General features: G+C 47.3%; 1 protein-coding gene across 2 annotated transcripts in view; it reads left to right on the forward strand.

The window, feature by feature from the left end:
• Positions 1 to 15,240, forward strand: part of FRMD4A (FERM domain containing 4A) — a 363,981-nt gene that overhangs the window by 278,926 nt on the left and 69,815 nt on the right. For both annotated transcript variants that reach the window (XM_070432133.1, XM_070432141.1), the window contains exons 12-13: positions 4,259 to 4,335; positions 9,272 to 9,410. In XM_070432133.1, coding sequence (XP_070288234.1) covers positions 4,259 to 4,335; positions 9,272 to 9,410 — 216 coding nt within the window. The remainder of the gene's footprint in view (positions 1 to 4,258; positions 4,336 to 9,271; positions 9,411 to 15,240) is intronic.

Here is a 15,240-nt window from a genome sequence, read left to right on the forward strand (position 1 = left end):
TTCCTTCACTGACGTGCTGTGTGGCCTTAAGCGGTTTCTCTGGCCTCACTTTCCCCAAGAAGCAAGTTTCCCACTCACTCTTCTCAGGGATGCTGAAAGATCAAAGAAGGGGTGTTTACAGACCTTTTAAAGATGCCCCCATGAAGTTTATTAGAATGGCCTTGATTTGATAAGTATTAATTAATAAATCCTTTGATTACTTGTAGACCCATGTATTTGAGCTTCTAATTAGCTCCTTGGGCATAATTGGCCACAGTGATTACACCAAATCCCAAATCCTAAGGGAACTAGCACAGTCATAATGACCATTGTGTGTGTGTCTGATGGGCCTTCAGTTGGAGTCACAAAGCACATGGGTGTCTTTACCTGGTGGCTGAGAAGCTGCAGGGAGCCAGGAAGGCTCTCTTAAAGTGACACAGATAAGCAGGAGCTGCCCCAACCAGCACCTCTGGGGCCCGGCGTGGCCTGTTCATAAAGGGAGGCAAGGCCAAGTGTCTCTGTCTGTTTGCTTCTTGGTTTTGCCCTGCCAGCCTCAGTGGGCAGGGCCTCTGAGCTGTGCTCCATGAGGAGACAGTACATTTACAGCAAGGAGTGATCATCTGGTGGCCAGCCCCTCGGCACAGCTGCATCCTGCTGCCTTCATCTCCCTGCTGCCCGGCCCCACATCCCCCCCTAAGTGAGGAGAAAGGGTCAGGCCAGTGTGCCCACAAGGGCATCTCCTCTGATTCCTGGGATTCTGCTAATGTCCCAGAGCAAACCTGTCTTGAAAAACTGTCCATTCAGTCACCTCACTTCCACCTCTCTTTCTAGTATTTCTTTTGAAAAAAAAAATTGTTTTGAACCCCTGCTTGAGCAGACATGAGGCAAAGCCATGGTTCTGCCTCCTGTTAGAAAATGTCTGCAGACATCACACTGGGAGAGGCCAGAGCCAGGCAGCCAGGGTGCAGCGCCCAGGACAGGAGCCCGGGAGGCAGCAGTGGCGGCGGATCAAGGGGCCCACAGCAGAGCCGGGTGGTTTGGTTGGGCCATTGGCAGAGGCTTGGCTCTCCACACCAACTACATGGGGAGCACTTCAAGGGAAGGCCCGGCTTGTTCTATTTTGCAAGGAGTTGGGGAGGGAGGAGCTGCCAGGGAGCCAGCCACTCTGAGTATTGCCTGGGGTTCCTCACCAGGTCCGGGGAGTTCAAATAAAAGGCCGAAGAGAGGTGTTTGCAGGCACCCTCGCACCAGGTTTACTTTCTTTCCTCCTGATGGGGAGGGGACTGCAGGCTCTGGGTGGGCACCTTACCCTAAATGCTGCCTACCCCAGGGCAGTACCTGTGGCACCAGAGCCAGCCAGGACCAAAGATGGGGACCAGGGACATAGTTTGTAGGCTGGGCACAAAATGAAAATGCAGGGCCCTTGATCCAAACTTACAGAGAATTTCAACGTGGTGACAGCAGAGCAATAAACCAAATGGGCCCTTCTGAGCACAGGCCGATAGCCGTGGTCCTGGCCATGGTGGAGGCAGCACAGGGCTGAGGGCCACCCCAGAGACCAGCCATCTTCCATCCACCCTTTTCTTCAAAAGAAAGGGAAGAGAGAGAGGGCGGGGAATAATTCTGTACACTTCCTTAGAGATTCCCAGCATGCAGACAATCAAATTGTATCAAACCCCAGTGTGAGAGCTTGATAGAAATTGGGTTTGAGCCTAGTGTTGGTCTTTTTGATGTCCGCTAACCAGGAGACCAGAACAGTTTGGAAACATACAGAAAGAAACCCATTGAACGCAGAAAATACTACACCATCTGTGAGCATAGGAGGAGGAATACTGGACTATTAATGTAATAAAATATTTCCAGCTTTAAAAAAAAAAGAAATTTAAGAAAAGAATAATTTTGATTCTGAGTTATTCTTGTTTATGTCCCAGGATTTGGGAGAAGTCAGAATAATTAGGAATCATGATAAGATCTAAGCTCATTGAGTGCTTACTTTGTGCCAGTGAGCTATTACCTAGAAGGAGCCATTAATGCCATTTCACAGATGGGAAAACTGAGGCTAAAGAAAGTGTTGTCACTTGCCTAAGAGCAAAATAATTTGGATGTAGGAGAGCCTGGACTCGAAAAGATGCAGTCAGACTCCAGAGCCTGTGTGCTGGCCACTTTGGACCGTGTGCTCTGTCGGGTTATGAGGTCAGTGTCAGGGATCCGATGGTTCTGGTGCTTTTCTGGCTGTGGCTAAGTTCAAGTGGACTGTCTACAAGTGGCTGACAAGCGGGGGTCAGAGAGGAGCTGTGAGGGTTTTCATTGAGGAATTTAGCATAAGGGCATCAGCAAGGAGCCTGAGATCCAGCCCTGTCATCTGAGTCCTCCAGGCTCTGCGCAGGTGGCATTTCATCTGTGCCCCACACACGCTGTCGGAGGCAGTGCGGGGCTTTGGTCACTTGCTTTCCTTGAAATGTCTCTGCACCCACTTGGAACCTCCCCTAAAGGAGAAGGAAATTATAGCTTCCCTTGGCTTCATAGTGACATGTACTGTATGAGCTGTGGGCCACGGAGGTGGCTCTAATTCAGGAGAGTGAGGTCCTCCTCCTTGGTACATAGAACAGTCATCAAATTCTGCCCAGCAGGTTCTGAAGAGAAAAGAATGCAGCCCTTCTGGAAGCCGTTTTTGTTTGTTTGTTTTTATGGTTTATTTTTAATTTTTTCAATATATATACATATATATTTATTATTGACAGTGTTGCTGATGTCCCTATTCCCCCTCCCCCAGCCTCCTCTGCCCAGCCCCTACCCACCCACCCCCAGCCCTTCACCACCCTATTGTCTGTGTCCATGTGCCATGCATATAGGTATATGAGTTCTTTGGCTTATCTCTTCTCACCTCCTCCCCCAACACCAAGATCAGTCTGTTCCATGCCTCCATGCTTTGGGTCTTATTTTGTTGGTTCCCCAAACAAGTGAGATCATGTGAGATTTGTCTTTCTCTGATTTGCTTATTTCACTTTGCATAATAATTTGCAGGTCCATCCCTGCTGTCTCAAAGGGTAAAAGATCCTAGAAATCGTTTTTATTATTCCAGTCCTTTAAGAAGAAACCGTGAGCAAGTGAGAGAGGATCAGGAGCCCCAGACGACAGGAGTCTGGGTCTAGGATGACACCCTGAAAAGCATATGCCCCTGGGAGGAGCCGGGAGGATTCCTGCTTTACCCTCCTTTGAGCAAAATAAGCTCCGGTTCTAAGACTACTAGTATAGAAGGGATGCGGTATGCATCAGATACAAATATAAATACTAGTAATGTGTGCATGACTCCAACTTCTTTTGACATTTCCCAGAGGGTTAAATAACTTTCTTTTTCATCTTATAAGAGGCACCCCCCGCCCCCAGCAGTGCTGCAGCCTTAATTATTCCCAGTAATTGCAGTCAGCTTCTTAGTTAAGGGGTGCTCCCTTGGAAGGAAAAATGCCCACCAGGGCCTGAGGGGGAGCTCTTTTTACTCTCCTTTTCCAGAACTGCCTCCATTCCCCTGCTCCCCCTCCCTGCGCACCCCCTGGTGGCTGCTGTGTCCTGGCAGCTGCGGGACCCTTGGCTTTCTTTGTGCTGCAGAAAGAAGTATGGGCTTGACAGGCGCACATTGTTATCTTGAGTTGCCTGGCCCAGAATAAGGTCAAGACAGCCCCCGCCCTCCTCAGGAGGCTTCCTGAGCTGCCTCGTCACCAGGGTGAGTCCGAGCTCTTACACATTAGTGGGCAGGAAGTGGAGTCCCGATGGGAGGCTGGGAATTTGAGCGCCTTCCCATTTCAGCACTGGAGGGAGGAAGCCTCAGGCAGCCCTCCCGCAGATGGCTACTGCTTCCTTCCCAGTTCTGTGCTGCTCCTCCGTCCCTCCAGCCCCCGCAGCCTGCCTCCGCGCTGCTCTCCCTGCTGCTCTCCCTGCCCCTCGCTGTGGAGGGAAACTTCTGTGGAGCTGGGAACTATCTTGGAGAACTCAACAAAGGCAGAGCAGCCGGCAATGACTTGAAAAGAACTTGTTTTGTTCTCGTTCAGGAACCTGCAGGAAAATCCACACCCACGTTGCCAGGTTTTGAACTGGAGAGAGAGAGAGTGTGTGTGTGTGTATGTGTGTGTGTGTGAAGCAAGAGGCGGAGGAGGCGAAAACAACTGTACAGTCTCTGCTTTGATAAGGAAACTGCCAGCTGCAGAAGTTCAGCGGCAAAGGGAGGACTGCAGCCGCATGAACCAAGCGCTCCTGAGCTTAAACTGCATTGCTTTCTGTCCAGATATTCCAGTGGAGGCAGTTGGAAAACCTGTATTTCAGAGAAAAGAAGTTTTCCGTGGAAGTTCATGACCCACGCAGGTAAGCTAGGAAAATCCTTTCATCTGGGAGGGCAAGGCCCACCAGCATGAATGATCCTATTTTTGTGCTGCCATCCTCGCTGTTCATTTTGGCAGGGAGAGGATGGGTGATCGTGGAGAACAGTTGAAATCAGACAGTAAAGCTTTGTTTTGTTCTATGTATGTCGATAAATGCGGTGGGTTCAAGTGTGTGTGTGTGTGTGTGTGTGTGTGAGAGAGAGAGAGAGAGAGAGAGAGAGAGAGAAGTAGCCATTCTTGCTCATCTCATTTCCTGCACGTGTTAGCGCTCATGCATGTGGAGCTGTCTTTCTAAGCCGGGCATTTTAGGGAAGATTCCTAGCTCTTCGTAACCAACACCAAATTAAACTGGGCAGCAGACTGAGTCTTTTTAGGAAGTTTTGCCAGAGGAGAATCTGAAGGATGGCTTGTCAGAGCTTCTGAGGGTGTGTCCGGTAGGAAAGTCCGCACCCAGGGTGACCTGCACGTGAAGCAGTTGTGCCAAACTGTTGGATTCCGGGAGCTGTGGGTGTGAGGGTGTCAGGCTTGTGGATGGATGTGGAAGACGCAGTTCCTTTTCTCTGCACCTCACATCGTGCCCCAGGCGGCACTAGCGTAAATGCTGTGCTAAGTCAGATGACAAACACCAGGGCCCTGGTTTGCCCTGCCAGCCTGCGTGGAAGGTGAGGGGCAGCAGGCACCCACGGCTTCTCCTCTTTTTCTGCCGCAGTCCTGGAGGTGAGGCAGCCCAGAAGCAGCTGCAAAATTCCCCCAAAGCAAGCCTGCCACCTAAGAGTAAATCACTTGGGGTAAGTCCAAAACATGGATTTACAGCCAGAAGGCAGTCCTGGGAAGACCGGAAGATCAGACTCTGTAGAGGGCAGATGTGGGTTTTCTGTGCCATCGATCCCCCAGCCCTGGCCTGGGAATGAGGATCTGGCACCAGCTCACTCCCACATGGCCCCTGAGCCTCTGAAAAAGCTGCTGTGCCTCCTGCAGGGCTGGGGCCACAAGGCAGAGAGGGCACAGGTCAGGGCCTGAGGCTTGTGCACCGTCTGGGTCCTGCGGCCCGTGATAACTGGTGAGGCTGACATGCTGCTGGCCAGGCTGCATAATCTGTGTGAAACAGCCCCTCAGGTAGGGCAAGAGCTTACTCATGCCCCACGGTCACTAAAGAAGCAAACGGAGAACATTTTAGAGAGTCTTGTTTTCACAGCCAGGTGAAGGCGGTAGCATTGAGCCAGAAGAACAACTTGTCTGGCATTTCTCGGGGTCTTAGAGTCCAGAGACGCAGCTCTGCAGAGCAGGAATCTGCTTGAGCCGCTGGAGTGAGGGAGAGGGGGAAATGCCGGAAATGATGGCACAGCCAGAATGGAACGCAGTTATTTGTCCAGGTGAACTGACCAGACCTGTCTTAGGAGTGTGGAAGGAGGGGAAACTTACGTAAAAGGAATGAAATGCATGTTGCCACTGTGGGTCAGATGCAGAAAGGGGATGCTGGACAGAATTAAGCTAAGGAAGAGTAGTTTAAGGGGCCATGCATAAAACTAGACCCTCTTCATGCCTGTGCTCTGTTGGGGATCCTGCTAACTCAGGCACCTTGGACATGCTGTGCATGTGTGTGTATGTGTGTGTGTTTTCTCTGGGTCTATTGCCCTGTCTGTGATACAATACTAAATTCCATTCCCCAAAGCCTAAGGGTATAGGAAAGGGTCCAAACCTCACATGTTACTATTATGTGAGCTGTGAGCCTATGGAATGAAGGTGATCAGTCTCATATTAGTTGTGTAGCTTCAGTATTTGGGTACCAAGACAGGGTCTACGGCCCTTAGAGAACTTCTGGCACACTTGGAGAGACAGGCAGAAGAAGAAGTGTGCTATTTATTGAGTGTTCACTGTGTGCAAGCACATTTCTCAACACTCGTTCCCATTAATCTCATCTGGCCCTCCCTGTAACTCCAGGAAACAGGCACCATTGTGTTCCTCCTCTACATCTGGGAAACTGAGGCACAGAGAAACGAAGCAGCTTGCTCTAGGTTACAAACAGCTAGTAAGGGTAGAGGCAGGTTTTGAACCCAGGAGTCTGACTCCAACGCTCACACACCTTCCTGCTACACTATACACAAGGTAGCAGTACCAAGCGGCAGATGGAAAAAACATAAATGCTCAAGGTCACCAGGAACCAGGCTGGTCAGGGAGGACCCATCTGAACAGAACCTCAGAGGGTGACCAGGATGTAAAACTTGAGGTGGGCCCTCAGGAGGACAGATGTCTGTCAGGTGGACAGAAGAGAGGAGAGAAAGTGAGGGGCCCAGGCAGCCTGTGCACAGAGCAAGGTCTTGTCCCCAGGAGGAAAATAGCCTCTCTCAGCCTGAGGCAGCAGGGAGGGGCAGGGGAGGCAGGAGAGGCCAGGAAGGGCTCTTCAGAGCCTCATGGTGCTCCTTAAATTCAACAGATCATCCTGCTGCTGGGGCCTTGTTTGTTTGGAGCAGAGAGAACAAATCTGACCGGACATCCATAGGGATGACACCCCCACCCCCACCCCCCGCCCAAACCAGGAAGTGAGTCAGAACCAAAGCAATAGGATGGAAGTGCTGGAGAGAATCTTGTTGTGAAGATACAAAGATGTCATCCATGGGGCATGTGGGGAACAAGGGATTCCCTCAGAGCACAGGCTTATTCCGGAGGTGATGGGCACAGTCACAGAAGTGCTGTGGGATTAATTCTCCTGCACCGCTGTCCTGACTCCCCCACCATTGTATCTGCTGTTCTCTGCCCGGAAAACAGTCCCTTTCTAAGGTTTAGGCAGGGCAGAAAAGTGGGTGGGGTGGGAAGAGCCTGGAGGGAAAGATGCAGGGAAGAGATAAATTAATAATGAAGCAGGAGAAAAACTCTCAGAGGGTCTGATTCAGATGCTCTGTGGCTAGCTTGGAACCACCCAGACCAGAAGGTCTCTTAACTCTTCCTCTCTCACCTTATCTGAAAGCGATCAGCCTGGTACAACTCTCATTGCTTTCACTAAAATATATAGCAATTTACTTTTCCTTTCTAACTCAGTTTTTCTAGGAAAGAAAAAAAAGTATTTACTCCCAGGAGCGGCCATTGCTATGGAAGCCAAAATAGGTGTTCAGATCACAGGTTTCTTTTTAAATTAAAAATTTCTTTTTAAATTTATACATTTATAGACCACAGTTTCTTTTTAAGTTTATGGATAAATTTATCTTGAACTGCCTTTCATGCACTGGCATTTTCTCTTAACTCTCCCTTTTTAACCAAAGAGAAAAACACCCTGTCTGGAATCAGCATCACCAACTAACCCCCAGATCTGAATTTCTCCTTAGAAATGGGTCTGAAGAAGACCTATTGTTAAAGCTGTCGCCCCCAAGGGAAGGTGAAGAGAGCAGCTCTAAATTTTCTTCAAGGGAAAATGTGCTATGTGAAAAAAAATTATTCATAGGTCCTGACTACCCCAAGTTTCCTCCAAATTAGATATCTTAATCTTGAGAACACACATTTTCTTCAGACATATACACATCAGAAACCACAGACCCCACCCGCTGTCCCATCACCTTGCCCCCCCCCCCACACACACGCACACATACACACACACACGCATGCAAACACTTTTGTAATAATCTACCATAAAATACACTTCACTGAGGATCATGGTCATATACCCCCCTTCCCCCCTCCCTCCCAATGCTGCTGATATGGTGAGTTATGTTGGGACCTGTATTTCCACTTTCATTTTTAAAGTCTGATTTCCATGCGTATATATACTCCATGTCTTCCCCATACATGTACATGTGGAGGCAGGATATTGAAGGGGTTGGCTGGGCTCATTTCTTTCTACCTTTCCTCTCCTGATTTTCTAAGGCCCTGTCTTCCCTATGAATGTATTTGAAATTAATGACAAGCTCTTTCAAGGACCATTGAATTAAAGTAATATAAGCCCTGATCCCCTTAGCACCTCCCATAGGCTGTAGCCTGTGGTGATCAGACCAGAATTTGATCATCCTTCACCATAGGCAGCATTTCCTGCTTAATAAAGGACATTGTCGAAGGCTTTTCCTGTCTCTGAAGTTTGTCTTGGTTCAACACCAGGAGCTGAAGACCAGAAAGGAGACCCGTCTTATCTCAGATAAGGCAGAGGCTTGGCCCCATTCTGAACCCAAAGGAGCCAGTAAATAAAAAGATTAGCATTATTCACAAAAGCCAAGATATGGAAACAACTTAAGTGTCTGTTGACAGATGAATGGATAAAGGAATTGTGGTATTTTTACACAATGGAATATTATTCAGCCTTAAAAAAGGAAGTGGTCTTGCTGTTTGTAATAACATGGGTGAACCTGAAGGACATTATGCTAAGTGCAATCAACTAGACACAGAAGAACTACATGTTCTCACTTATAAGTAGAATCTAAAGACATGAAGTTCATAGAAACAGAAAGATGAACTGTGGTTACCAGGAGAGATGGGGAGATGGGGAAATGAGATTTGGTCAAAGGGTACTAAGTTACAATTATGTTGGATGAATAAGTCTAGGGATGTAATGGACAGCATGGTGACTATGGTTACTAATACTGTATTGTATAATCTTGGAAATTTTCCAAGGGTAGATTTTAGGTGTTCTCATCACATAGAAAATAGTAACTATGTGAGGCTATGGTATGTTCATTAGTTCGGCTGTAGTAATCATTTCCCTGTGGGATGTGTATCAGATCATCTTGTTGTATACATTAGATACACTCTTTATTCATAAAATAAAATAAAAATAAGGCCTTTGGTACCAGTTTCCCAAAGCATGCACATGGGCATGCTCATCTGTCACCTTTACAGCAGGACATTTAGGACCCAGTGGGTTCTCCATAACAGTTTTGACCCATCAGTGGAGTTCGTCATCATAAACATGTTGCCCCTTCCGATTCTTGCTTTCCCAGAGCTTCTGTGACGAGAAGGACGTTTGGGCACAGTGGCATTGCGGTGCACACGTGGTACGCGTGCCCAGCATTAATCAAGTCCATTTGGGCTATGGCTATTAGCCAGCACCAGTTCTACCTGGACAGGAAGCAGAGTAAGGTAAGTCCTTGTCTGGGGCCTGGGAGACAGACTCTGCTGTGACAGACTGTCACTAAGCTGAGGGCAAATGAGAGCCCTTGTCTGGGTCTCATTGCTGAGGGATTGGGGATTGGATGGTTGAGGGTGGCACTGTGTCCCTTGCCCTGAGATGTGCACAGATACAAACCTGCCTTTTAAGACTATAGGAGGAGTGAGACGAGCTCTTCAAGACAGCACATTCCTTGCAACTTGATCAAGGGGCTCTGGCCCAACCACAGTTGGCGCTACTCAAGCCATTGAATACAGTCAGGTAGGGCCCTTCTGAGGAATCTGACCGTGCTTTGAACCTCAAGAACCTCTTCTAGGAGCAAGCAGTGAAGCCCCTTTTGGTCTTTAAACAGTGGCATATTGTTTTCTTTTCAAGGGGGAAAATAAAGTAACCATTCTCAATTAATAGACACCACCTAACTGTTGTGGATAATTGCTATGAAAACCCTCCAGGCTTATTCAACTGCCAACTCCAGTTTTTTAAAATGCAAAGCTGGAAACATGAGAGAAAAAAAAAAAGCAGCAGCCCTGTTTCCCTCAAGGAGACCTGGAGCCTCAGGCCTTGGTAAACAGTCATCCTCGGCGGGAGATTCCGCCCGCTCCGGGGGCACGGGTGCATATTCTGTGGGTGGGAGAGTGACTTCTCCTTGGTTCACACACAGCTTATATCAACACTCTGCCCCCTCTTCCAGCTGTGTCTGCCTTGCTCCCCTTGCATCCCCCCCACCCACCCCCCACACACACCCTTGGCAAACCACTCCCATTCATTACCCCTCAGGTGAAGAGCCATTTGGATGTGAGCTCTGCACTTTTCTCAGGATCCTGCTGCCTTGGGTTAGGGCTATGGGGTGGAATACAGAGCTACAAGCAATGCCAACTTTGGCCTCTGGCCTAATCAGTACCACCACCCGTGGGAGGTTTTGTCCCATTGTTTGAGTTCTTGGCAGGGGAGGAGGTGGCAGGATCCTAGGCTTACTGGGCATAAGAGTCATTGGATCAGTCCTTTTGGATCCTTTTGGCTCCTCTTTTCCTTATTTTCCACCTGGATGGAGTTGCTCTTTCCCTGGCTTGGGGAGATGCATGGAGGGAGAGAGCTGGGGTAGAGTGGGAGGTAAGAGAAGGATAGTAAGAAAACAGGACAGGAAGAAAGAAAGTAATCATTTAAAGTGTAATTTGGTTTCAGATCAATGCCTTTCCCAATGCCTTTCCCAGTCATTGTCTCCTTTGTAACAGCTTTTCTCCTCTACTCAGTCTTCTTCCTGACCCCTCTTTTGTTCACTTTCTGTGGTGAATGGGCATAGGGTAAAGCATTTTTCTTGTTAGGAATCATGAGAGTATTCCACAGCTCTTCTAGTGGTGACGGGCATTGGCATAGGAATTTGAGGACCCATTAGATTAAAAGATACAGGGTCTTCAGTAGATGAATGGATAAAAATGTTGTGGGACAATTTACACAATGGAATACTATGCAGCTGTAAAAAAGAGGGATCTCTTACCCTTTGGGACAGCATGGAGGGACCTGGAGACTATTATGCTAAGTGAAATAAGCTAATCTGAAGAAGACAAATATAACATGATCTCACTTATTTGTGGAATTTAATGAACAGAATGAATTGACCAACAAAATAAGACCCAAAGCATGGAGGCATGGAACAGACTCATGTGGGGTTAGAAGGATAAGAAGAGATAAACTGAAAAACTTATATGCATAGCCCATGGACACGGGCAATAGGGTAGTGAAGACCTGGGGGGTGGGTAGGGGCTGGGGGAGGGGGTAAAGAGGGGGAAAAAGGGAGATATCTATAATACTATCAACAATAAAAAGTATATTAAAAAAATACAAGACCCAAGTGTTTGACTCATGCTTTAGCTTGAGTCAGTGGGTGGGTGTCATCATTTTGTCCTCCACTGGTAGGAGCTGGAGATCAAAACCTTAGAACACTGATTCCATCCTCTGTGTTGTTCAGCAATTGAGGGGTGAGGGATAAAGAGTCTGGCAATCCTCCTGAACCCCTCTGCTAGTTCCTCCTGCAGGCAGACCCCCCACACTGATACCACAATTTTGAACAGGGGAAAGTGAAAGAGTATTTCATCCTAAGGATCATATATTAGCTGTTTGAACTCTTTTCCTGATCCCCTGCTGTTTTTTGTTTGTTTGTTTGTTTGTTTTGTTCAGATAGTCTCTTGAGTAACTCAGGAAGCTGTTCCTAGGGCTCTAGAGCCACATTCTGAAAGGTGATCTTTGTGCAGGTAGAGAAGCCTCATTTATCAAGCTTACTGGTCAACCAACTGATGCAATAAGTAAACTTCAAAGAGTAATGATCAAAGAACATGTGAACAAGAGGTTTTTTCAGAGGCCAAACCAAATGCACAGCACTAGGAAAATTTCAGCCCTCCTTCTCAGCAACCCCTGACTAAAGGAAATGCATACACTCCCAGAGCAGAACTTTCCTGGTAGGCTTTAAATGCACACAGATTCTTCAGAGCCCTTGCACTTCTCATAGGAACCAGTATCCTGCAGGGATCGATTAGGAACAAGTTCCCCCACATGGAAGTCCAAGGCCTCTGTTTTCCAGTTCTGTAACCCTGGGCAAGTCTTTCATCATGGCTTTGTTTTCCCCAATTAGAGAACAGGAAAGGAAATTCCTAATTGAAATTGATTGGTCCGAAGATACAATGTTTGTGAAATTGCTTTAGGAGATATGCTATCTTTTATTATTATCGTTATTAATCCAACACACTATTGCCTGACCAACACTTATGGAAAGTTTAAATTCTTTAAAAGTTCCCCAAATTAAAAGAGATGGTAAAACTCCCTGTAGGAGTTACATTGCAATACCCTTTGTTTCTGGAATGTTGTTCTTTATGTAGCTGTGATGTGATTCCTCTTGGTGGGCAGAATGGCTTCTGGATGAGTGAAGGCTGACAGGCTTGGGATGAAGAGCTTCCAGAGAGTTCTGAGCAGTCAGTATTGGCTGGCAAACCATCCATTGCTACTCACTTACTGTATCGGGCCATGCCAACCATTCCTTTCTTTGAAGTGCTTTAGAAAAGCTAGGCCTCCCAAGTGATGCCTATCAAACCCAGATACAAGTGCGGTCTAGTGGGTTGAGTCAGCAGGGTTGGGTAGCCAAGAAGTCTCATGTTCTTTCCCTGGTACTCAGTTATTTTCTCCTTTCAGGGTCATTGTGTAAATCATTTAAGGACACCAATCAATTTCTCTCTCCCTCCCTCCCTCTCTCTCTGTCTTATATACACACCACCACCACCACCAAAGACAGAGTGAAGGGTAAGCTTTATTGCTTGGTTTCCTGTGGCTTATTCAGAATGAGAGGCTGTTCATGCACCAATTACAATTGGTAACTCGTATGCGCTGACCCCAAAGATCAGAAATGTTGTCAGCTGCATCCCCGCAACCTCTGTAGCCCAGAGCCAGGGAGTGTCTTGTAGACTTCAGAGGAAAACATTTGAAAGTTCAAATTATTTAGAGTAGATATTAGACCCTTTCCTCTGAACTCAGAGTGAAGACTTCTTGCCTTGGCTTTCAATCCAAACATCTATCCTATTTTTTCTCTTCTCCTGAGGCAGTCTGCTAGTCTTCATTCTATCTAGAGCAAAGGCAGAGTGAAAGCATGGGGGGGGGGGGACAATTAAACCTTGCTGACAGAATATCAGTAATGACACTTTGTGTGGCAAGACCCTAATAGCAAAATGCTTAGAAGTGTGGAGTTTCTTTCGGGTTGGCCCAAAGGCTTGATTTTGCAAGGAGACAGTCTCCCCATCAGTACTCACTTCCTCTTAGCATTCTCTCTCCACTGGTTCATTCAGCCATTATATTTACATTCTAGAGAGACGTGGTCAGTTCCTACAACTTCTAAGAATTTAGTCTCCCTTAGGAAGGGTCTCTATTGGTCAGTTTTCCATGTTTTGTTTTCTGCCTGAAGTTGATGTGTAGCAGGAGTGGAGATGAGGTGGGCACAGGTCTTCCATGTGATTAGTGAGATCCCCAAAATACCAGGTTGAGTCATTAATCAAACCTCATTCAGCAAATCACTGCCAGGCCCTGACTTAGAGCCTATTACTATTCCAATTCCACTGGCCTTTATGTGTATTCTCTAATTTAGTCCTTATCACTACTCTGCAATGTGAGTTTTAAGATCTCCACTTTAAAAGCAGCAATCTGAGGCTCAAAGGTTGAAGACGAAGATCAAACAGTGATTGACTAGGAAGAGTCAGAATTCCAACTCAGATCTTTCCAAGCCTGGGCCCTTCACCACCATGCTGAACTGGTCTGTGTCTTCATGAGTTATTATTACATCATTGTGGGTGTGGGCTCCTTCTTATTAAAGCGTGGGCACTAGTAAAAGTAGTGCTGAAAGAAAGGAAGTCATAGATTGTGCTTTCTGTGCTGTGGAAGGGAAAAGTCAACCAAATGGGTGCTGTTGATAAGCTGAGGCAACTGAGATGAAAGGCCCTTCCTGCTTCTGCTGCCAGTGGGAATGCTGCGAGGGCCTGGCAGCAGGATTACCTGATGATGAACAAGGAGCCCTGAGCTGAAAGGTGAGCTGGTCCTGAAGGCAGGGACAAAGGTTAAGGTCAAGGAGATGTGGATTGAGAGAATGAGGAAGACACTTCATGGCCGGTGAACAAAAAGTCTCATCATTTCCTCTGTTGCTCAGACTTTTGTTAACATGGGGAAAGCTCTCATCGGTCAGAATCAATGTGTTTCATCAATGTTGGCATTAACATGGAGGCCATGGGAAGGACAAGACCACAGGGTTCCGACGTCTCTGCTAGACAGCCGGGGGCACCTGGGCACAGCATGTCACTGTGGGAGTTGGCCTGGGTGTACCTTCCCCTCTGTGGCTTCCTTAGCTACTTCCTGCCAGCTCCACTGGTGTGCGGGAAAGACTGCGATTTCACATGTGCCAGGTGTAAATGCACACGAAGTGACTGAAAATCTCCCCTAGTTCCATCCACGTGCATGCTATCACCAAGGGCCACAGAAAGATGTGCATTTACAGCTGATCTCATAAAGTCCATAGTATAGGTAAAGCCCATTGCCTAAGCACTATCACAAAAGTAGATTTCTTGTCCTGACTGGTTTGGCTCAGTGGATAGATCGTCGGCCTGCGGACTGAAGGGTCCGGGTTCGATTCCAGTCAAGGGCATGTACCTTGGTTGCGAGCACATCCCCAGTGGGGGGTGTGCAGGAGGCAGCTGGTCAATGTTTCTCTCTCATCAATGTTTCTAACTCTCTATCCCTCTCCCTTCCTCTCTGTAAAAAATCAATCATATATATATATATATATATATATATAATATATTTTTAAAGTAGATTTCCTGACGAATAGAGAAAAAGAAAACAACCATCAAATACATATACAGGAAATGCTAACCCATGGCATCACCAAAGGTGGTAACTATAGCAGATGACTTGACTCTAAACGGTGACTTTTAGGAATGTGATTGTGACTGCAGAACCCCTTTGATTATTCTCACCTGCTGTGGCTTTTAGCCAAGTGGACCAGCTAATACATGTAACAAGTGGAGTGGAGGGTTAACCAGAGCCTGAAGACTTTTCTCGTACACTTAGGTGTCAAAATAGAAGCAAAGCACCGTGCCAGGCACTTATTGGTGGGACTGGGGTGTCCAGATGAGCAGCTGTTCTAGAGGCTTTTACACCTGCACACACTTGGTGTTTTAGAGCAGTGGTCGGCAAACTGCGGCTCACGAGCCACATGCAGCTCTTTGGCCCCTTGAGTGTGGCTACGAAGTTTCAATAGCACTGTATATGCGCACC

Source organism: Myotis yumanensis, unplaced genomic scaffold (genome assembly GCF_028538775.1).
Source record: "Myotis yumanensis isolate MYYU_CA2020_CCGP unplaced genomic scaffold, mMyoYum1.0.hap1 SCAF_1, whole genome shotgun sequence".
Taxonomy (NCBI): Eukaryota; Metazoa; Chordata; class Mammalia; order Chiroptera; family Vespertilionidae; genus Myotis; species Myotis yumanensis.